The sequence below is a fragment of the Trichomycterus rosablanca genome, chromosome 3 (genome assembly GCF_030014385.1).
Source record: "Trichomycterus rosablanca isolate fTriRos1 chromosome 3, fTriRos1.hap1, whole genome shotgun sequence".
Classification (NCBI taxonomy): Eukaryota; Metazoa; Chordata; class Actinopteri; order Siluriformes; family Trichomycteridae; genus Trichomycterus; species Trichomycterus rosablanca.
In genome coordinates, this window is record NC_085990.1 from 48494668 (window position 1) to 48517909 (window position 23242).

The 23242-nt window shown below is 41.5% G+C and overlaps 1 protein-coding gene across 1 annotated transcript in view; it reads left to right on the forward strand.

The window, feature by feature from the left end:
- The window catches only part of ascc3 (activating signal cointegrator 1 complex subunit 3), a 283422-nt gene that overhangs the window by 161712 nt on the left and 98468 nt on the right, over positions 1–23242 (forward strand). Inside the window, exon 14 of the mRNA XM_062991400.1 lies at positions 4074–4208. Within this exon, the coding sequence (XP_062847470.1) occupies positions 4074–4208 (135 nt within the window). The remainder of the gene's footprint in view (positions 1–4073; positions 4209–23242) is intronic.

The window sequence follows — 23242 nt, forward strand, 5'->3', positions numbered from 1 at the left end:
CAGTGGTGGAGCTTGAACCAGCAACTTTTTTTTAATGCGTTTTCTCCCATTTTTCTCCCAATTTAGCATAGTCAATTTGTCTTCCGCTGCTGGGGGATCCCTGATTGCAGTCGAGGTGGGTATATTGCTGCTCACGCCTCCTCCGACCCACACGCAGCCCTTAGCGGAACCCCTTTTCACCCATGCACTCTGCACAGGCGCCTCTCTCTCTGCTAATCAGGGTCCTTACACAGCATTTGAAGACCCCGCCCACATAGTCCGGTCATTCCACCATAGCAGAACCGTGTCTGCTACAGGCACTGCCAATTATGCCCGCTAGATGGCGCCCAGCTGACCGGTGGCAACCGCAAGTTTTGAACCGAGGAGTTCAGAATCTCGGCGCTGGTGTGCTAGCGGAATATCCCGCTGCGCCACCTGGGTAACAGCAACCTTTCTATATCACTATATGCTTCCAAATTTGCTACACCAGTTTAGAGAAGGCTCTTTCCTGTTCCAGCATGACTGTGCCCGTGCCCAAGCTAGCTCTATAAAGATATCAAGAAAAGCTCCGTTTAAAGAAACTCCAGTGTCCTGTATAGAGCTCTGACCCCAGCCCCAATGCTTTGGAATGATATGGAACATCGTCTGAGACTTTCTTGACCAACATCAGCAATACAAAAGCTTTTTTAGCTGAAATTCCCACAGACATAATTGACGTTCTTGTGGGTACCATAAGCCATCAAAAGGATCACATAGAGGTCGCATCATTTTAATAGCATTTGTTTTCGAGAAGTGTGGAAATCATGACAAAAAAATCCTTATATATATATACTGTATGTATGTAGTCCATTAAGTGGTGGATCATTCTCAGCACTGTAGTGACACTGACATGGTGGTGGTGTTTGTTTGTTTGTTTATTACGATTTTAACATCATGTTTTACACTTTGGTTACATTCATGACAGGAACGGTAGTTACTCATTACACAAGATTCATCAGTTCACAAGGTTATATCGACAAAGTCATGGACAATTCAGTGTCTCCAATTCACCTCACTTGCATGTCTTTGGACTGAATCCGGACCGCCCCACCTGGGGATCGAATCCAGGACCTTCTTGCTGTGAGGCGACAGTACTACCCACTTAGCCACCGTGTCGCCCTGGTGGTGGTGTGTTAGTGTGTGTTGTGCTGGTATGAGTGGATAAGAGTTTTTAAACACCTCACTTTCACTGCTGGACTGAGAATAGTCCACCAACCAAAAATATCCAGCCAACAGCACCCTGTGGGCAGCATCCTGTGACCACTGATGAAGGTCTAGAAGATGACCAACTCAAACAGCAGCAATAGATGAGCGATCGTCTCTGACTTTATATCTACAAGGTGGACCAACTAAGTAGAACTGTCTAATAGAGTGGACAGTAAGTGGACACTGTATTTAAAAACTCCATCAGCGCTGCTGTGTCTGATCCACTCATACCAGCACAACACACACTAACACACCACCACCATGTCAGTGTAACCGCAGTGCTGAGAATCATCCACCACCTAAATAATACCTACTTTGTGGGGGTCCTGTGGGGGTCCTGACCATTAACAAACAGGGTGAAAGCAGGTTAAAAAAGTGTGTAGAGAAACAGATGGACTACAGTCAGTAATTGTAGAACTACAAAGTGCTTCTATATGGTAAGTGGAGCTGATAAAACGTACAATGAGTGTAGAAACAAGGAGGTGGTTTTAATGTTATGGCTGATCAGTGTATATATTTAATTTAAAATATTTAAAGTTTTTAAACTCTAAAACACTCATATTTATGTTGTGATCCTGAGTAAAACTATTTTATCTTTAATTCTCAAACAGTTACAGCAAGATTAGATGTGGTCAGCATTACAGCATTGTGTGTGAGAAGAGCAACACACACACAGAGTCAGTACTTTACTGTGTCCTTAAAGGACAATAGAGTCCGGTGGTGGTGCTGATGGGGGGTGGGGGGGGGGGGTAGCGGTAGCGCAGTCTTTTGCCAGTGTCTCGTAACTGGCTAGCTTGTATTTCTGTTATCGATTGTCTTTGTTTAAGGTATTGACCGATTTGCAAGGGCAGTCTGAGTATAATAGGAAAATTACACTCATCCTTTGTCCCCTCGCTAAGCATGTTTACTACGCTGCCCCACTGCGGCCGTGGACGTCATGCAGGATGGAAACCTCTCGGTCCACAGTGGGAGAGAGAAGGGTTTTGTTCCTGACTGCGTACACATCTAGCTTTATTTCATGAACTGGATGTGGTGAAGTAAAAGGCATTTCTGTTAGCTCCTGATATTACTCGCAGGTTATTTAACCACCAGAGTAAAAGGCGGTACTGACTGTGTGGTCTGTTCACCTTATGGTATAATGTTTGATTATATGGTTGTGAGATATTGATTAAAGGCACAGTGGCTAGCACACTACGCTGTTCTGTGATGAACAGTGGCCCTGCCCAGGGTATTTCTGATACATACTGATTATGTGGGAAACACATATCAGCTTTGATACTGAGCTTTGTGCAGCATTGCGGTTTATTTTTGGCCTATTTTTCCGTCTGATGGACTTGGACTCTCAATTTCAAAATCCTGAATCATTTTTAATGGAAACTGATCTGAGGGATTTTCTGGGCCATACAAGCTTCTACTTCTTCTTCTTCTTCTTAATTATTATTGTTATTATTATTATTATTATTATTATTGTTATCATTATTATTATCATTATTATTTATTATTATTATTATTATTAAAAGTATTATTATTGATGATAATAATAATAAAATAATAATAATATTTTTATTTGATTTATTTATTTTATATTTTATTTTTTATTTATTTAATTATTACTATTATTATTATTATATTATTATCATTGTCATTATTATAATTAGCTATTTTTATTATTGTTATTGTTGTCATTATTATTATTTATTAATATTATTATTATTATTATTATTATAGATAATAATTAAATAATAATAATTATTATTATAATAATAATAATATATATATATATATATATATATATATATATATATATATATATTTTTTTTTTTTTTTTTTTTTTTTTTTAACAGTTTAATACCTTGAGCTGTTTGAGCTTTTTTTTTAATTTTGGCCCAAATTAGCCAATGAGTCAGATTAGCCAATGAGTTAAATTAGCTAGATAAGCTAATGCTTCTCTAATATGCTGTGGTGCATTATTTTAAGTTCGTATATTTCTGTGCCATGTAATACCTAGTGAGTAGATGGTGTTTCTGAGATCATATGCACAATCTTTTCTTCACCAACTATACTGAGCTGAAGTATTTTGAGTAGATGGTAGGGCCAGTGGTAGCCTAGTGGGTAGAGATTTGGGCTATCAACTGAAAGGTTGAGAGTTCGAATCCCAGCTCTGCCATGCAGCCACTGTTGGACAAGGCCCTTTGAACAAGGCCCTTAACCCTGTCTGCTCCAGGGGCGCCGTACAATGGCTGCCCCCCAGGTCTGCCCCCAGCTTCCAAACAAGCTGGGATATGTGGATAAAGAATGTAATTGTACTATACATGTGTATCTGTATATGTGACAAATAAAGGCATTCTATTCTATTTATTTCTATTTTGTCTGACTCTTCTTCTCAATGGTTTTAATGCTCTGAAAGTAAATTTTACACACACATCCCTGGTTTGTTTATAGAGAAGCACTTGGTGTTCAGTGTAAGAACAGTAAGAATTGCACTGCACTTTATTTCAGATCGTCCTGTAATAGTTTTGAATGATGTCTGTTTATATCTTAGCATTAGTCTGAAAGCATGTTGTGCAATCTTGTGTGGTGCACCTCTCAGGGGACGATTTGTGGTTCCATTTACTTTTACTGGTATTATTAAACCAGTTGAGGGGCTGACCAGAGTGTTTAAGGTGGTTGTTCAGGCTCGGTAGCTTTTTTCCATTCAAGTCTTGTTCAGTTATGTTGCTTTTAGGGAGACGAACACGTTGCTGTTACCGTAACCACACTAGCTAACTGAAAAGCACAAAATGTGTATTCACAGTATAAATAAATATACGCCCACATGTGTGTAAACTTTACTGTTGTTTGTGTTTTAGGTGATGGTGTTTGTGCACGCCCGTAACGCCACGGTACGCACCGCCATGTCGCTGATTGAGATGGCCAAAAACCGTGGTGAATCATCTTACTTCCAGTCGGATCAGGGCTCAGATTACGGTCACTGCGAGAAGCAGGTGAGCAGCAGTTACTTCTACAAGTCGAGTGAGTGAAAATCCACCCGGTCCACAACAGTCCAAAACTGTGTGCACACATTCAGGCAGGCAGAGTAATAAGTGTGTGTTTAATTTGTAATTTCCCCCTCTGGCGATGGTTCGCTCGCTCTTTTTTCTTCCTCCTCCGTGTCTATTTGGAGGTGAACCTGCGCCGGAGATTCAGCGTGGACGAGCAGAGTCGGGTTATTTATGAGCACTTATTCATGAGCTGGAAAGCAGAAAGCAGAGGAAAGAGAGAGAAATTGAGGTCAGTCACCTCCGCGAGCGCCCGCTCCTTGGGGGAGAGCGGTAAACAGTCCGAGGAAGGCCAAGCGGCCTCGGCCTCGCTGGAAATGAAGCCTGAAGGTGCGGAGCTAAACTTTGCTCACGCCGGCAAGTTAAACGGTGAGCTCAGACAATTAGAAATGCGCTAAGGGCAGAGCCTTTCGCTCAGGTGTAGAGGCCAAACGCTTAGTCTCAAAAAATGCTTTTCCTTCTACTGCTGAAGATTGTGAGATTAACTTTGTGCACGTCTTCAGCTGCGGTGAGCTCGGCTTTGTACAGAACCTCAGAACTGTTCTGCTTTTTCTGCTTTAATCAACTTTTACTGACCTCATCAACTACGCACTTACTGATCATTATAAAAAAGCCAATGCAAAAAAACAACAACAACTATTAACTACTGCATAGCAACAATCTTAGCAAAATCATGTATTGTCATGTTTAAGTACAATTTTAGCAGACAGAAACATAACACCAAATTGTTGGCATTAAATGACACGTGTTAAATATGGCGTTAAAACCCAAATAAATGATAAAAATAAAGTTATTATTATAGTTATTCTAATTTGCTTATTCAGTGCTGTATAAAAGTTTGCCCTAACAACTGCAATCAAACATTTGTGATAACTTGCCACAAGTCTGTGACATGTCTGTGGAGGCTTTTGGCCCACTCATCATTGCAGAATGGGCTACACAAGAGGCTTTTTAAGACCCTCTAGCCTGCTACTCATTGCCAGACAAGCTTTATTTAAGTGATGTTTAGATTTAGCAGGTCTGGTAGTAAGCAGGGCGGCACGGTGGCTCGGTGGGTAGCACTGTCACCTCACAGCAAGAAGATCCTGGGTTTGATTCCCGTGTGGAGCTGTCCGAGTCCTTTCTGTATGGAGTTTGCATGTTCTCCCCATGTCTGCATGGCTTTCTGCATTGCTTTGGATGTAAATGTGAAAGTTTTAAAACAGATTGTTTAGAAAAAAATATTCTGAAGTTTAATGTTAAACTATTTACACATTATTCATTATTTTGTCATTGGTTTTCCCTGGTTCTTTGTATTTGATGCAGTTGCAAGTCTGTGAACCCTTTTGAATTCACTCGGATTTCTGTTCTATTTACTCGGATTCCCCCCCTCTTGATTTGGATAAGTGGCTTTGAGTGAGTGAGTGGTATAAGCATGCCTGGGTGTGGCTAGTAAAACTCAACCCAGTTGTCAATTAAATTTGGTGTACTGGTTGATTTAGTAGTTGATCATACACACACACGCACACGCACACTCTATGGGTATGTTCCAAAAGCTAGTGATCTCTCTACATAGACGCATTTTACGTCATCCACACGCGCTCCCGAGAATGAGGCTGTTTGAAATCCTAGATGCCTTAATATGCTGTCTAGTTAGGCATCTTAAAATTTCAATGGTATTTTGACTCAAGAACGAGTGAGCATTGGAAGCGTCCTTAGTGATCAAGGCAATCCCAGCATTGTGCGGCAGCTCTTCTCTTACAGAAAAATAAAAAAAACAATGGCTGATGGAGCAGAGAAACGAACAGAGTTATTTTCAAACGTAAATAAATTATTATTGATTTTTAATTTGTATAAACTTGCACAAATGTTTTTATTTGCAAGGTCGGGCTTGTCAGCGAATGTAACCGCTTTCGGTACACGAAGGGAGATGTTAGTTGACATGCTAGCGCGCTGTGCCACCTCATCCCATTGGTTTGAATGGCATGATGCTAACTGCGTTAGCTTAGTAAGCGAAACCCGATGTTATCGCTGTCTAAGTAGCGCGTTCGAATAACCTGACTTATAAGTCAATGACTTATTAGAATCCTCTCTACTGAGGCAGCTGCCTATGTAGGCAGTAAGACAGCAAGGCAGCTCACTAGGTTTTCGAACACACATAGAGGTCACTCTGTTTTAATACCATTTGCTTTTAAAATGGGATGTTCAACAACTTCTTTTCACTTTGCGTACACAATGCTGAATCCTGTGTGAAAAATGTAAAAATATACATATATTTAAAAAAAAGTGACAAAAGTGCCTGAGCGTAGAAAAGCTACATGGCTAGACAACCTTGCCATTGAGTTCGAAACTTCTTCTGTCTGCCTGAGTGACAAAAGAATACAAAGTACAAAATGTGGTGCTCTGTATGTGGCTCTCTGTAAGTCCTTCACTGGCTAACACTGGCCAACCTGCTGCCCTTTTCTGCTGGTGTATGTGTGTAATGTATGTGGCATTACAATTAAATTCTTAAATCGAGCAAGAAAAGATAGACGAATAGATAGACAACATTTAGGTAAAAAGCTGCAGTATTGTTAAATGAATGTTTTAAATCAGCTTGGGTTTGTGTGTAACAGGTCTTAGACACAGGCGGCACGGTGGGGGTGGGTAGCACTGTCACCTCACAGCAAGAAGGTCATGGGTTCGATTCTCTGGTGGAGCGGTCTGGATCATTTCTATGTGGAGTTTGCATGTTCCACGGTGTCTGTGTGTGTTTCCTCCAACAGTCCAAAGACATACAAGTGAGGTGAATTGGAGATACAAAATTGGCCTTAGATGTGTGTGTGTTTGTGTGTGCATGTCTGCCCTGTAATGAACTGGCATCCTGTCCAGGGTGTTTCTGTGTACCTTGCACCCATTGAGTGCTGGGATAGACTCCCACCACGACCCTACATAGGATAAGCAGCTTAGTGAGTGAGTAGAAAGCATGCCTGGGTGTGGCTAGTAAAACCCAGTTGTCAATTAAATTGAGTTTACACATACACACACACACACACACACACACACACTATATGGCCAAAAATTGCTGCATTGTTAATGGAAAAACTTATAATATAATTATTTTATTATTAATATGATTTAATTTTTTTTTGTGTTTGTGTGTAACAAGCCTTAGACATGTTATTTAAATGTGTCATTAAAATGCTAAAGGTGCAGCATGTCTACATTATTTCAGCCAGGTATGTTTGGTTAATCTGATGAAAATTGCTCAGTCCTAGTCTGGTACAACAGTGTAGCCTAGATCAGCCCGCACTGGTGGGTTCATGGTAGCACAGAGACATTTCTCCTCATCTAAATCCATGAAATTGAACAAGTAATTATTTTACATAAAGCAAATAGAAGTAAAAAGATGTTGCTGTCTCTCTAGTGAGCAGTAAAAGATTTGTCAACAGTGTCTAAAGCTGCCAGCGTTTTCCCTCCAGTACAGAGCGCAGTGTTGAATAAAACCTCGAGTAGAATGTGACTTCTCTCTCCGCTTCTCTCCATCTGTCATCCTGCCACGGTGCTCCATCAGACGCTGTGAGAAGCTTCTACGAGTGTGTGTGTGTGCGCGCGCATTAAGAGCAGCGTTTGTCCCCCGCTGCGCTGGATGGTGGGGGCACTAGTACCCGCAGTGAAACAGAGAGAGAAAGAAAGATGCTGGGCGGTCGAGTGTGCGCTCGGGCTTCATTAGGATCTGTCCACGGTGGCGCAGACAGAAGCGGCCCGTGATGGATTGAACTGGTCCTGACGACGTGCAGACGGAGGGGATCACTAAGCAGCCAGAGAGACGGATACTCACTCCTGTCCTCCTCTTACTAGGTTAATGCTGCACATACACCAAATATAAAGCTACATCCATGCAGGACTCGACTGGTTTTATGTATGTTGGATATACTGCCCGAGTACCTGCCTCCTCTGATCCCCATCGGTGAATCCCCATTAGGTTTTTAAAAAACACATCGCAAGTTTGTAAATGATTATTTAATCAAAATTTAGTATTAAAATGGATTAATACATGTTCATATCTGCAAGATTCTTAGGTACTGCTACGTGCTATCACTCCCATCCTCCACCAGCTGTATTGGCTTCCAATAGCTGCCTGTATCAAATACAAAATAATTCTTCTTACTGTTTTGTCTTTTTGCATTTAAAGCCAATTAATCTTCCGGTGTTGGGGATCCGGATTGCGTCTGAGGAGGGTATATTCACCCCCTCTGAAATGTGCACGGTACCTCAACCCCCTCTTATTTGCCTGCGCTTTGGGGGAATTGCACATTAGGTTGCTTAGAGACACGCACTGATCTCCTTGCTCCTCCACTTCTGCACAGCGTTTGAGGACCCCACCCACTTATTAATCCAACCTTTTCCCACTCAGCAGACTTAATGGCAAATTTCGTCTGCTGCAGGCACTGCCCATTGTGCCCACTAGAATGCGCCCAGCCGACCGGTAGCAGAGTTGAGATTCAGAATCCCAGAGCTAGTGCGCTAGTGGAATATCCCACTGTACCACCTGGCCCTTCATGGCCTTGCCTCTTTCTACCATAGTGCAGTTCTTTATCCTACAACTGCTCTCTTAGCTCTCTTTTATCTGCTCACTTAATGGTCAGAACCCCCACAGGACCACCACAGAGCAGGTATTATTTAGGTGGTGGATGATTCTCAGCACTGCAGTGACACTGACATGGTGGTGGTGTGTTAGTGTGTGTTGTGCTGGTATGAGTGGATCAGACACAGCAATGCTGCTGGAGTTTTTAAACACCTCACTGTCACTGCTGGACTGAGAATAGTCCACCAACCATAAATATATCCAGCCAACAGCGCCCCATGGGCAGCGTCCTGTGACCACTGATGAAGGTCTAGAAGATGACCGACTCAAACAGCAGCAATAGATGAGCGATCGTCTCTGACTTTACATCTACAAGGTGGAACAACTAGGTAGGAGTGTCTAATAGAGTGGACAGTGAGTGGACACTGTATTTAAAAACTCCAGCAGTGCTGCTGTGTCTGATCCACTCATACCAGCACAACACACACTAACACACCACCACCATGTCAGTGTCACTGCAGTGCTGAGAATGATCCACCACCTAAATAATACCTGCTCTGTGGTGGTCTTGTGGGGGTCCTGAACTTATTATTATTATTGTTATTATTATTGCTTATTTTTAAACATGCTGAGTAGTATTTACCTCATAATGAAATAGATCTGTTTTATTAATATAGATTTAAGTGGATAAACAATGAATATAAAAACAATGAATATTAAAATGGCAGGTTTTGTCATGTAAAAAATCAAACCAATTTTTTTTTTACAAATTTCTACAGTAAAAAAAAAAGCCAACATTAGTTTCCCTCTATCTTCCAATCTAGTCATATCTAATTACCCAGATATATCACTTCTCACTGACTGAGGAGGGTCGTACCTAACACACGCCCCCTCCAGCAAGTGTGTAGTAACCAACCGCCTCTTTTCACCTGCCCGAGGCGGGTTCACACTCGAGCAGTATCACATTTGAATGATTACAAACTGATCATGTTTTTTCTCATCTTGCTGTCTGGGTGAATCAGAGTAGTTCTGACAGCGTATCAGGTGGGCGGCGCTGATGTTTTGGCACTGCTCGTCGGTGTCAGTGTATATTCCTCGTATGTTATTAATGTGACGCGTCTGTTTTCCATAAGATCGATGATCGTATAAATACATGCAGGTAAAACCGGTGCCCTCTTTAGAGAGTGGCGCACACATGCTTTCCGACAGAAGGCAGTGTAATGCATCTCATAACATTTAGCTCAACCCCAGGGGGCTTCACGAAGATAAATGCTTCCTTCAGTGTTGTCTTTAATCTGCTTTCTATTTATACATGCAGATATAAATAAAAGCAACGCACCACATGGCGTTCTTTTCTCCTACTAAACACTGACCTGAAACAACGAGTAACGTCCACTTTATCATCTCCAGCATGTTTGATTGTGTGTTGGTGATTGTGTTTGATCTGGGTCACTGTTATTAATGCTTCTGAGTAACACACTCACATTTACATTTACATTTGCTGCATTTAGCAGGTGCTTTTATTCAAAGTTTAAGTAATTGATAATTAAGTGCTTTGCTCAGGCCCAACAGTGGCAACCTGGCGATGGTTTGAACCTTCTGATTACTAGTCCAGTGCTTTTACTTCTGAGCTACCACTGCCCTCTTAGCTGAGTGAATATAGATGATGGTGAAAGCAGCAGGGTTGGTAGTGAAGTTATGACACAGAATCACACAGAACCTTAAAAATCATGTACAACCAAAAAAGGATAGTGTATTATTTTAAATATATATATAACAGGTGCTTAGGTGGCGCACACGCTAGCACACCAGAGCTGACATCGTCGGTTCAAATCTCAGCTCTGCTACAAGCAGGCTGGGTAAACAGGGTGGGTGCCGAAGGGGATTCCTCATAACTGATGCGATTACGACCTCTGCTGGCAGATTTATGGTGCCTGCACAGAGGCGAGAGATAATGCATTGATCAGGGTATGGCTCTCCATACACAAAGCTGATCCACATATGAGTCAGTACTGCACATGTGTCTGAGGTGTGTGATAGTCCCAGCTCACCTCAGTCAGGAGTGGAAGTCAACATCAGTAAAGAGGGAGCATAATGCAATCGGGTAATTGAATACGACTAGATTGGGGGGGAAATAATAATAATAATAATAATAATAATAATAATAATAATAAATACAGTTTTGATGCTCTGACAAGGTGAGCAGCTGTTCCACAAATACCACAACAAGGACACAAGCTGTCACTGATGCGAAGCAGTGTGACGGGTCTCTTCACACACAGAAGTTACTCCACTGTTCTCCCTGTGCCTGCTGAATGTGATTAAATACATTAGTCAATTGTAAACCAGTTACCATATAACATCACATGTGAGGGCAGTGGTAGCTCAGTGGTTAGAATACTGGAGCAGTAAAGGTCACTGGTTCAGGTGCCGCCACCGTTTGGCCCTTGAACAAGGTTCTGAACCCTCAATTACTTGTATTGTATAAGTTCACAATTGTAAGTTGCTTTGAATAAAAGCATTTGCCAAATATTATAAACATAAACATGTAAATTGCAACTTCTAGAGCAAAGAAACTGGTGATAGTGTTTCAGTTCTGTGTGGTTTTGCTGAGCATTAGGGTTTATTTGTTTGTTTATTCATTATTAATAACCATGTCATCATGGTGAGGGTTGTGGTAGTCCATTGCCACCCAGAAACCTATGTACTAGAAAGAAATACCCTCTGGACAGCCCCACCTTCCACTGCAGAACACACATTCAGACCTAAGATAAGACTTTATTAATTCTCAAAGGGAAATTACAGTGTTCCTGCAGCTTTTATACACATAACACAAGTACACATAGATGTTTGTATTTATTTTATTAGGATTTTTAACGTCATGTTTTACACACTTGTTACATTGGTTACATTCATGACAGGACAGATAATTACTGGTTACACAAGATTCATTAGTTCAAGTTTTTTTTTATTTATTTATTTATTTTTTTAAATATAATTTTATATAATTTTTCCCTTTTTTCTCCCCCGTTTAATTAGCATCGTGCTTCCTCTCTGTCCATGCCGAACCCTGCCCTGACCGAGGAGATCGAAGCTAACCCATATCCCCTCCGAAACATGAGCAGCAGCCGGATGCATTTTTGCCACCCACACATTTTTATGAGTTTGGCGCCACCTAGCGTTGCATGCGGAGAGACACTCCCTAAGGGCACTCTTCCTCATCTCTTGTGCAGGCGCCTCTAATCTGACAGAGAGAGACCCACCCCCCAACTGAGCAACCGGCCAATCATTGCTCATACAGCCACTCAGCTTCGAACCGGTGAAGCAGAGCTGGATTCGATACCACGTACTCAGAATCCAGCCCTGGTTGCAGCATGTCTTTTTACCGCTGCGCCACCTGAGCGGCTGCTTAGTTCAAGTTTTTAATGTCAAACAATAATCTCCTGCAGGAATAAGCTCCTGGAGGAAACCCACACAGACATGAGGCGAACATGCAAACTCCACACAGAAAGGACCCGGACCGCTTCACTTGGGAATTGAACCCAGGACCTTCTTGCTGTGAGGCGACAGTGCTACCCACTGAGCCACCATGCCGCCCATGTACGACTGTAGCTGTTCTTAAACTTCAGAGCAGTCAATCCATTATCTGCATGTTTTTTGGAGGTGGGAGATGACCACAGTTTCAGGACAACAGAAGGAATAATAAAACGACCAAACTCAGATCCTCAGGACACGTGTTCTCAGGACAGTGTGACATTTACTCTACCAGCTGCGCCCGCCTGACTCCCCCATTTATTTTCAGCAGCGTGGATCGCTAAAGCCGCTCGCTCTTCAGGCGTAAAGGTTGTGTCAGATTAAACATTTTGTTCATTTTGTCCGCCCGATCTTCCCCGGCCTGTGTTACCCTCTCAGCAGCTCTTATCCTCTGATATTACACTGCTTATTTGCGTATGGAGATTTCGACGCATTAATATTTATGCCGCTTTTTATCCTCCGTATGCATGCGCGGTAAAAATACAGCACCTGTAAGGTCAATTATATAATTCGGCCGTATTTATCCGACTTTGAAAGTCAGAAGCGAGGCCGCTACGTATCTCCCGCACGCCGCTCATTAATTTGCTCCATCACTTAGCTCGATGAGGCTGTCAATCAGGCTTAAATATCTTAATGCACTCACTTGAATAAGTGATAGTGGGGAAATAGCCGTAATAATGGCAGTTTATCAAGCTGCCGTCCATGCCGAGCGCTCTCTGTTAAAGAGCAAAAGTTTCTAATTGCGTGAGGATGTGCATGGGCGTTTAAGTGCACGCTGAAATGATGGACGTGGGCATTTGCGTGTGTGGTGAAGAGAAGGATGGTTCAAGTGGGAGAGAAAAAAACGCTTTCCAATACAAATAGATTTTGCTCTTTAAATCATCAGCCATCACCCAGTTCTCTTAACCCGTTAATGGTCTCTCCTAGAAAATAATGTTTAACAATATTATTTCTTTGCATTTCTTAGTTTCTTGGCACTATACCAACACAAACTATAATATATATATATATATATATATATATATATATATATATATATATATATATATATATATATAACACTGATCAGCCATAACATTAGAACCACCTCCTCACTGTCTATGCTATCAGCTCCACTTACCATATAGAAGCACTTTGTAGTTCTACAATTACTGACTGTAGTCCATCTGTTTCTCTACATACTGTTTTAACCTGCTTTCACCCTATTCTTCAATGGTTAGGACCCCCCACAGAGCAGGTATTATTTAGGTGGTGGATCATTCTCAGCACTGCAGTGACTGACATGGTGGTGGTGTGTTAGTGTGTGTTGTGCTGGTATGAGTGGATCAGACACAGCAACGCTGCTGGAGTTTTTAAATACCATGTCCACTCACTGTCCACTCTATTAGACACTCCTACCTAGTTAATCCACCTTGTAGATGTAAAGTCAGAGACGATCGCTCATCTATTGCTGCTGTATGAGTTGGTCATCTTCTAGACCTTCATCAGTCATCACAGGACGCTGCCCACAGGGCGCTGTTGGCTGGATATTTTTTTGCTTGGTGAACTATTGTCAGTCCAGCAGTGACAGTGAGGTGTTTAAAAACTCCAGCAACGCTGCTGTGTCTGATCCACTCATACCAGCACAACACAAACTAACACACCACCACCATGTCAGTGTCACTGCAGTGCTGAGAATGATCCATCACCTAAATAATACCTGCTCTGTGGTGGTTCTGTGGTGGTCCTGACCATTGAAGAACAGAGTAAAAGCAGGCTGAAAAAGTATGTAGAGAAATAGATGGACTACAGTCAGTAATTGTAGAACTACAAAGTGCTTCTATATGGCAATTGGAGCTGAACATCATCCAAGAGTAGATGTGGCTCAAACAACATTATTTAAATACAGCTTATTTTTACTCAAGTACAGCGGTACCTTGTTACTCATCATCCCTTAAACTCGAAATCTTTGAAACTCAGTGCCCATCATTGAGAAATTCGTACCCTTAAACTCAATGTTTCCATTTAGCGCTCGTCTTGAGCGGTGCGGTAGAACGTCATCAAAGTGTGAATATGAGACGAATCTGCATTTGTGTGGAACAACCATCAGATTCACTCTGAAAGCTCCACATGTATCTGTGTTTATCTGGATTTCCCTCACTGTTTCACTTTTAAACTTGTGTTACAGCTCGAGGTTCTGAGAAATTGTAAGAATTGTTGTTTTAGTACAGGGGTGGGGAACCTTTTATCCACCGAGGGCTAGATTAATAATTACATATCTGGTCACGGGCCACATACTACAATGATGCAACACACAGCCAAATAATACAGGCTTTATAAATTATGCTGATGTCATGTAGTGCTTATATTTGATCTCAGACTTACCTTATCATCATTTCAGTGTGACGGTAGTGAACTCACCACATAACTCACCTCAGTCACACTGTCCAGTTCCTTTCTGGGTCGTGTGAAGGAAGTTTGCTGTGCAATCAAATTATGTTTGAGCACCTTTATTTTCTCCGCTCGTTCCGATCCCTGCTCGTTCCGATCAATATAATTTTTCTTTAGAACAGCGAGAGATAGCCGCTCAGGTGGCGCAGCGGTAAAAAGAAACGCGCTGCAACCAGGGCTGGATTCTGAGAACGTGGTATCGAATCCAGCCTTGCTTTACCGGTTCGAAGCCGAGTGGCTATATGAGCAACGATTGGCCGGTTGCTCATGTGGGGGGTGGGACAAAGAACCGGATGTGGGTCTCTCTCTGTCAGAATGCGATTGCGTTCTCTGCCGGCTGATTGGAGGCGCTTACACAGAGATGGGAGAGGGTGCCCTTAGGGTGTGTGTCTCCGCATGCAACGCTAGGTGGCGCCAAACTCGTCAATGTGTGGGTGGCAAAGATGCATCTGGCTGCTGCTCGTGTTTCGGAGGGGATACGGGTTAGCTTCAATCACCTCCGTCAGGGCAGGGTTCGGCATAGACAGAGAGGAAGCACGATGCTAATTGAACAATTGGATGCGCTAAAAGGGGAGAAAAAGGGGTAAAAAACAAAAAAAACACAAAAAAAAGAACAGCGAGAGATTCTCCACAAATGAAACATACTGGCTTTCCTTTCACTTCTACAAAAAAAGAAATCCGTTGTCTTTTTTTCTTGAAAGACGCGACATTCATCATCAACTTTCCTGCGCTTCGACATTTTTACAAACTTAAACCAGAAAGACGCAGCTAACTGGACGAACCTACAGTCACGGTTGTCGCAGCTCATTGGTTAATTTGATATACACATCATCATTAATTGCGGAGACAGAGACGCCTGGGCGGCTTTGTTTACCTTGTTGCTACGCGACACTGAAACGGATTATGCGGAACAGATGATTATGATGATTAATAAATTAATAAATTAAAAACAATAACATGTAGGAAATATATGGCGGGCCACATTTGATTGAGCGGGGGGCCGTATACGTCCCGCGGGCCGGAGGTTCCCCACCCCTGTTTTAGTACAATAGGTCACGTTAAGTTTTGTGCACCGTCAAACTCCATGAGAAATGTTTCTTTGTTTATTAGGATTTTAACGTCTTGTTTTACACTTTGGTTACATTCATGACAGGAACGGTAGTTACGTGTTACACAAGACTCATCAGTTCACAAGTTCATATTGAACACAGTCTTGGACAATTTAGTGTCTCCAATTCACCTCACCTGCATGTTTTTGGACTGTGGGAGGAAACCGGAGCACCCGAAGAAAACCCAAGCAGACACGGGGAGAACATGCAAACTCCAAACAGAAAGGACCCGGCCGCTCCACCTGGGGATCGAACCCAGGACCTTCTTCCTGTGAGGCGACAGTGCTACCCACTTAGCCACCGTGCCGTCCATGGGAAATAACAATGCATCAGCGCAAACGCAGTTTTGTCACTTCTCATGTGAATGCGCCGGTACTGAACAGAATACAGTATTCCAAGATCAAGCATCTGCATGATTAAGCAAAGATATTAATAAAGATATTTCATTTTTACCTTTTTTTAATTGTTTTTCAGTGTTTTTTAGATTCTATTTGTGTTATTGTCAGTGTATAAGTGTCATAAACAACCCCATTATTTTACATTAGCCTAAATTATATGCAATTCCACGAGACCACGGAATGCATTAACAGGTTTCCCAAACATCCTTATGGGAAAAACGACATTGAAACTCGACGCCACTCCCAGAACCAACTGACGTTGAGTTTCAAGGTACCACTGTACATAGACTCGGATGATTGAGCAGACGATTGAAGGGTTAAGCAGTCAATAACGTGATTAGTTCGTCCGTCCCTCCGCGTGTACGCATATACGCTACCGTCCAGCTCGAGCGCTCTCGACTGATTCGTCCACGCTGTCATTTTCACACGGCGCAGGACTCGACTCTCGGCAGGGTTCTGAGCTCGCGCTGGTTGAAGGACTTGAGCTTATAAATAGAAATGATGGATGGGGATTCCAGGTCGAGGCCTGACCACCACTCCTACCCCATTCATTCTGCTCAGCTCATAGCAAGCTATTACCGCTAACGTAGCGCATATTCGCGACACCTCGGCTCACGTCCCAGAGTGCAGCTGTGCTAATAGAGTATCGGTGTAACTGTGGCTGAGCTGCAGCTGGAGTTTCTGACCTCGTTGTGTCTTCTGGTTGCCGGCTTTTCTAGGAGTAGACCACGATTCGATGCTGGTTTATTTTGTACCTGCACGGCTTTCCTCGCTAATGCAGGTCTTGGGCTTGCCGTCTCTTTCCTATAAGGACAGTTTGGCTATAAAGCATAAAGGGCCAAATGAAGTCTTCATTAAATACCTTACCAGTGTTAGTGGCTGAGGGTACAGGCACATCGTTCGGGGTAAAATGGCTTTTGTGCCGGCTGTGCCATTGTTTTGTATGAAGTGTGGCAGTGCTGCTTATGTTGTCGCTGAGTGGTGCACACATTGTTCTGTATGTGAATTCTTTTATCTGCTAGCATTATACACCTCCTTGTTTCTACACTCACTGTCCATGTTATCAGCTCCACTTACTATATAGAAGCACTTTGTAGTTCTGCAATTACTGACTGTAGTCCATCTGTTTCTCTGCATGCTTTGTTAGCTTTGTTCATGCTGTTCTTTAGTGGTCAGGACCGCCACAGGACCACCACAGAGCAGGTATTATTTGGGTGGTGGATCATTCTCAGCACTGCAGAGACACTGACATGGTGGTGGTGTGTTAGTGTGTGTTGTGCTAGTATGAGTGGATCAGACACAGCAGCACTGCTGGAGTTTTTAAATACCGTGTCCACTCACTGTCCACTCACTGTCCACTCTATTAGACACTCCTACCTAGTTGATCCACCTTGTAGATGTAAAGTCAGAGACGATCGCTCATCTATTGCTGCTGTTTGAGTTGGTCATCTTCTAGACCTTCATCAGTGGTCACAGGACGCTGCCCACGGGGCGCTGTTGGCTGGATGTTTTTGGATGGTGGACTATTTTCAGTCCAGCAATGACTCCACTGTGGCTCCACCCCAACTGATATAGCCAAATTATGTCTGCATGGCCGGTTGAGAACTGCTAGATTCGAACCCTGAATCTTAGTGGTGGTGGACTGGTGTCTACTCACACACACAGGTGGCTAAGTGGGTAGCACTGTCGCCTCACAGCAAGAAGGTCCTGAGTTCGATCCCCAGGTGTGGCGGTCCGGGTCCTTTCTGTGTGGAGTTTGTATGTTCTCCCCATGTCTGTGTGGGTTTCCTCCGGGAGCTCCGGTTTCCTCCCACAGTCAAGTGAGGTGAATTGGAGATGCTAAATTGTCCATGACTGTTTGATATAAACTTGTGAATTGATGAATCTTGTGTAATGAGTAACTACCGTTCCTGTCATAAATGTAACCAAAGCGTGTAAAACATGACGTTAAAATTCTAATAAACAAACAAACACTATCCCACCAACAAGATCCAGGGTTCGAATCTAGCAGTTTTATAGTTGGTTTCAGTAATTCTTATGTTATCGCACTCCATGTAACCATATATAAAAAAAGGAACAACCTCACACAGTAGCATCTCAAGCAACAATTCTGTGCTTTTATAGTTGCTTCTGTTGCCTCTGACAGTTAATGACGTGGTTTCAGTTCAAACACTGATTCCTAAATGCCACATGGGCTTTATAGACATAAATACGCCTAAGGAGATTGTATAGCCGTACAACTCGGGTTTAAATCACAGCTGCAGATCTGCTCATAGATCAGGATTATCTTCAGCAGAACATTGACTCCAAATCTGAGCACAAATCTGAGCAGGTTTGGGGGCGGTACAGAATTTAGGAGGGGTTGAAAAGTAGAAAAGTTACCTTTGACCTGCCCCCCTGCAGGGACCTGGCTGGAGTGATGACCGTGACTGTTGTACAGTAGCCTTACTGATCCTCAATTCAGCAGCTGCCTGGTGGACTAAAGCCCAGTCTATCAGCCATCATTCCCACGTCCGTCTCCCACCACTCATCAATATTCCAGCTTCTGTCCACTGTTTAAAGATGGAGAACAGGGGACATCTAGTGCTCAGATAATGGGACTGCAGTCAGGTTGTTTATGAAGACGTTTAGTCATTCAGATCATTCTGTGAGGTGTTAGTGATGGGAAGAGGGCTTAGTGGCATTTTTTGGCATTATTATTACTATTATTATTACTATTATTATTATTATTGCCGTTATTATTATTATTAATATTATTGTTATTATTATTATTATTGTTATTATTATTGCCGTTATTATTATTATTATTATTATTATTATTGCCATTATTATTATTATTATTATTATTATTAATATTATTGTTATTATTATTATTATTATTGTTATTATTATTGCCGTTATTATTATTATTATTATTATTGCCGTTATTATTATTATTATTAATATTATTAATATTGCCGTTATTATTATTGCCGTTATTATTATTATAATTATAATTTTATTATTATTATTATTATTATTATTGCCGTTTCTTTGTTTATCTCTGTCCTACTTTTATTTTATTACTTTAATCTTTAATGGCAAAACGGTGGCTTGTGGATAGCACTGTTGCCAAGTGAGGTGAACTGGAGATACAAAATTGTCCATTAAACTTGAAGTGATGAATATTGTGTAACCAGTAACTATCTGTCCTGTCATGAATGTAACCAAAGTGTGTAAAACATGACGGTAAAATCCTAATAAATAAAGGCAAGTTTATTTGTATAGCACCTTTCATACACAGTGGCAATTCAAAGTGCTTTACATAAGGAAAAAATTTATTAAAAGCATTAAAACATTCCTGAGATCTAAAACCTCAGAAAGACTTCTTGCAAACATTTAGTTACAATTAAGAGAACATGAAATTCAAACGAGATAAAAAATTAAGAACATGAAAACAAAAGAAAATATAGTAAAATATACCCTACAATTTAGAAGAGCATGAAAAACTAAAAGAAATATGGTAAAATGAGGGTAATAGCAAAAATTTCGAGCTCAATCATAGGCACAAGAAAAAAGAAATGTTTTTAACCTGGATTTAAAGATTTCTACATTTGAGGAACATCTAATATCTCCTGGCAGTCTGTTCCAGTTATATGCAGCCCAACAGCTAAATGCTGCTTCACCATGTTTAGTTTGGACTCTGGGCTCAACTAGCTGACCTGAGTCCATGGATCTAAGAGATCTACTGGGTTTATATTCTCTAAACATTTCTGAGATGTATTCTGGGCCGAACCCATTCAGTGATTTATAGACCAGTAGCAGCACTTTAAATTCTATTCTGTAACTAACCGGAAGCCAGTGTAGAGATTTTAGAACTGGAGTGATGTGCTCAGTTCTCTTCGTCTTAGTTAAAACTCTAGCAGCAGCGTTCTGAATGAGCTGGAACTGTTTAATGGTCTTTTTGGGAAGTCCAGTTAAGAGACCATTACAATAGTCCAAATAAATAACTGCACTTGGTCAGACTTCCACCTCCATCAGTCTTTCTTTGGAACAACGTCACCAAGAGCAGACGGCTCACCTTCACCTACTCTTTTGCTTTTAGGCTTCTCTTCACTGGCCATCTTCCTAGCTTGCTACTGTTTAAGCGCAGTTCCTCACATTGTGTAATTCAGCGTGCAGCCTGATTGGCTATTGTGCCGGCTTTTACGCCAACACCACATGATTGGGCTGCTTCAGAATAGAACGCCTTTATTGGTCATATATACATATGCAGATGTACAGTACAACAAATTTCTATCTTCACATATCCCAGCTTGCTTAAAAGCTGGGGTCAGAGTGCAGGGTCAGCCATTGTACGGCGCCCCTGGAGCAGAGAGGGTTAAGGGCCTTGCTCGAGGGCCAAACAGTGGCTGCATGGCAGAGCTGGGATTCAAACTCTCAACCTTCCTGTTTACATTTACATTTACATTTTCGGCATTTAGCAGAGGCCTTTATCCAAGCGACTTACAGTGTGACAGTATACATTCTGAGCAATTAAGGGTTAAGGGCCTTACTCAAGGGCCCAAAAGTAGCAACCTGGCAGTGGTGGGGCTTGAACCAGCAATCTTCTGATTACTAGTTCAGTACCTTTACCGCAAGGCTACAGCTGCCCTCTAAATTTATATTTTCGGCATTTAGCAGACGCTTTTATCCAAAGCGAGTTACAGAACTGTGACAGTATACAGTTTAAGCAATTGAGGGTTAAGGGCCTTGCTCAAGGGCCCAACAGCAGCAACCTAGCAGTGGTGGGGCTTGAACCAGCGATCTTCTGATTACTAGTACAGCACCTTAACCTCTAGTCTACAACTTCCAGTTGATAGACCAAAGCTGTCCCATCCAAAACTTGATAATCAATGAAATGAACAACTGTTCCACAATGTTGGATCATATTATTTATATCATAACAGCTGATGAACTTGCTTTGATAATTAATTAAATTAATTAATCTGTCCATTATGGCTTTTTGCCGCAACTGAGGTGGAACGGAACAATAGAAACGAAAATATGCTCAAAGCTTAAATCATCATAATCGAGAAAAAGTGTATCGCGGTACAAATCGAGATCATTTTATCGCCCAGCACTAAGTGAGGGTGAAGGTTAGGACAGAGTACCTACAGCACTGAGTCATTCTTCTGTAAAGTGGGCGGAGCTCTGAGACGGCGTCACGCTGCCGCTGTATCGACGGTAATGAACGTGTGATGAGGCGGATGAAAGCAGGACCGCCGTCTGTACAGCTCTGCTCAGATGTAGTAACGATAAAGGTCTTTAATAGACGGAGGAGACGCTGGGTGTGACGGCAGGTTGACAGGCTGTCTCGTTGATTCTGAAGAAGCTTTGCGTTCAAACAAGCTTGTCAGCTTCTGTCCTTCTGCTCAGCCACAGCCACCAGCGACAGGCCAGCAGTACCTGATTTAGCTCATTAATTTCTATTGTCGGATGTTTACATCTATTTTTATATCCCCACCTAAGGCTGTCCTTATCAAACGCTGCTTAGGTGAGCCGTGTTCTCGTACTGGCGGCTTCTGAAGACCAGGCAAAATGGATTTTTGTGTTTGCATCAAAAAATAAACTTTTCAGACATCAACTGTTTTATCTACTTGTTTTTTGCAGTAAACAAAGATAGTGAGTCCCCTATTTTGGAGTTTTACTCTATTTTTCTTTATTTAACTGCTGAAACTGTTCCCACAATGTTGAAACATATTATTTATTACATAACACCTGATTGACTTGTTTTGATAATCAATTAAATTGATTCATCTGTCCATTATTCTATCAATTGCGTAATTTTGTTTTTAAATGTAATATATCCTAAATTATTTATGTATTTATTTATTTATATATTTATTAATTTATTTATTATTTATGTATTTATTTAATTATTTATTCATTTATTTATATATTTATTAATTTATTTATTATTTATGTATTTTTTTTTTATTCATTTATTTATTTAATTATGTATTTATTTATTTATTTAATTATTCATTTATTTATTTATTATTATTTATTTTTTTTAAATGTAATGCACAGTTCACCCCTTTTTAAACAAAATAGTTTATTCCCTGGACACTGAGGACACAGTTATACACTAAAATAGTAAAATAATGTTGCACTTAAACATTTAATGTACCAAATGTAAGAAAGACTATAAAAATATCTTACTGTGCACATTTTAATGCCCCTAAATGTATTACATTAACACCTGACATTATAAATAAAATGTACCAAACAAAAAACTGTTCTAAAATAAAAACTGTATGAGCTCGAGTGGTGCAGCGGTAAAACATGCTAGCCCATCAGTGCTAAGATTTAGAGTGCTTAAGTTCGAATCTCAGCTGGCTTTTGGCTGGCTAACGTCTGCCACAGATGTGATTGGCTAACATGTTCTGAGTGGGAGGGATTCCTCATCACTGCCGCAATTACAGCCTCTGCTGGGGGGATAATGGAGAGCGGTGTGTGACTCTCTGTACGTGATACTGATCTCTGTGCGGGCTGCACGGTGACTTAGTGGGTAGCACTGTCACCTCACAGCAAGAAGATAATGGGTTCGATCCCCAGGTGGGGCGGTCCGGGTCCTTTCTGTGGAGTTTGCATGTTCTCCCCGTGTCTGCGTGGGTTTCCTCCGGGTGCTCCGGTTTCCTCCCACAGTCCAAATACATGCAAGTGAGAAGAATTGAAGATACTACATTGTCCATGACTGTGTGATATTGAACTTGAACTGATAAATCGTGTCATGAGTAACTACCGTTTCTGTCAGGAATGTAACCAAAGTGTATTAAACATGACATTAAATCCTAATAAAATAAATACATTGGGCCATATAGTGAATGTACAGTCAATGTATGTACAACATAGGTGAGCATAATTAAGTGGTCATTGAGTCAACAGTCCATTGTCCTTCAGATGAGCAAAGTTTCTTAGGACAGGCCTAACACTCATAGA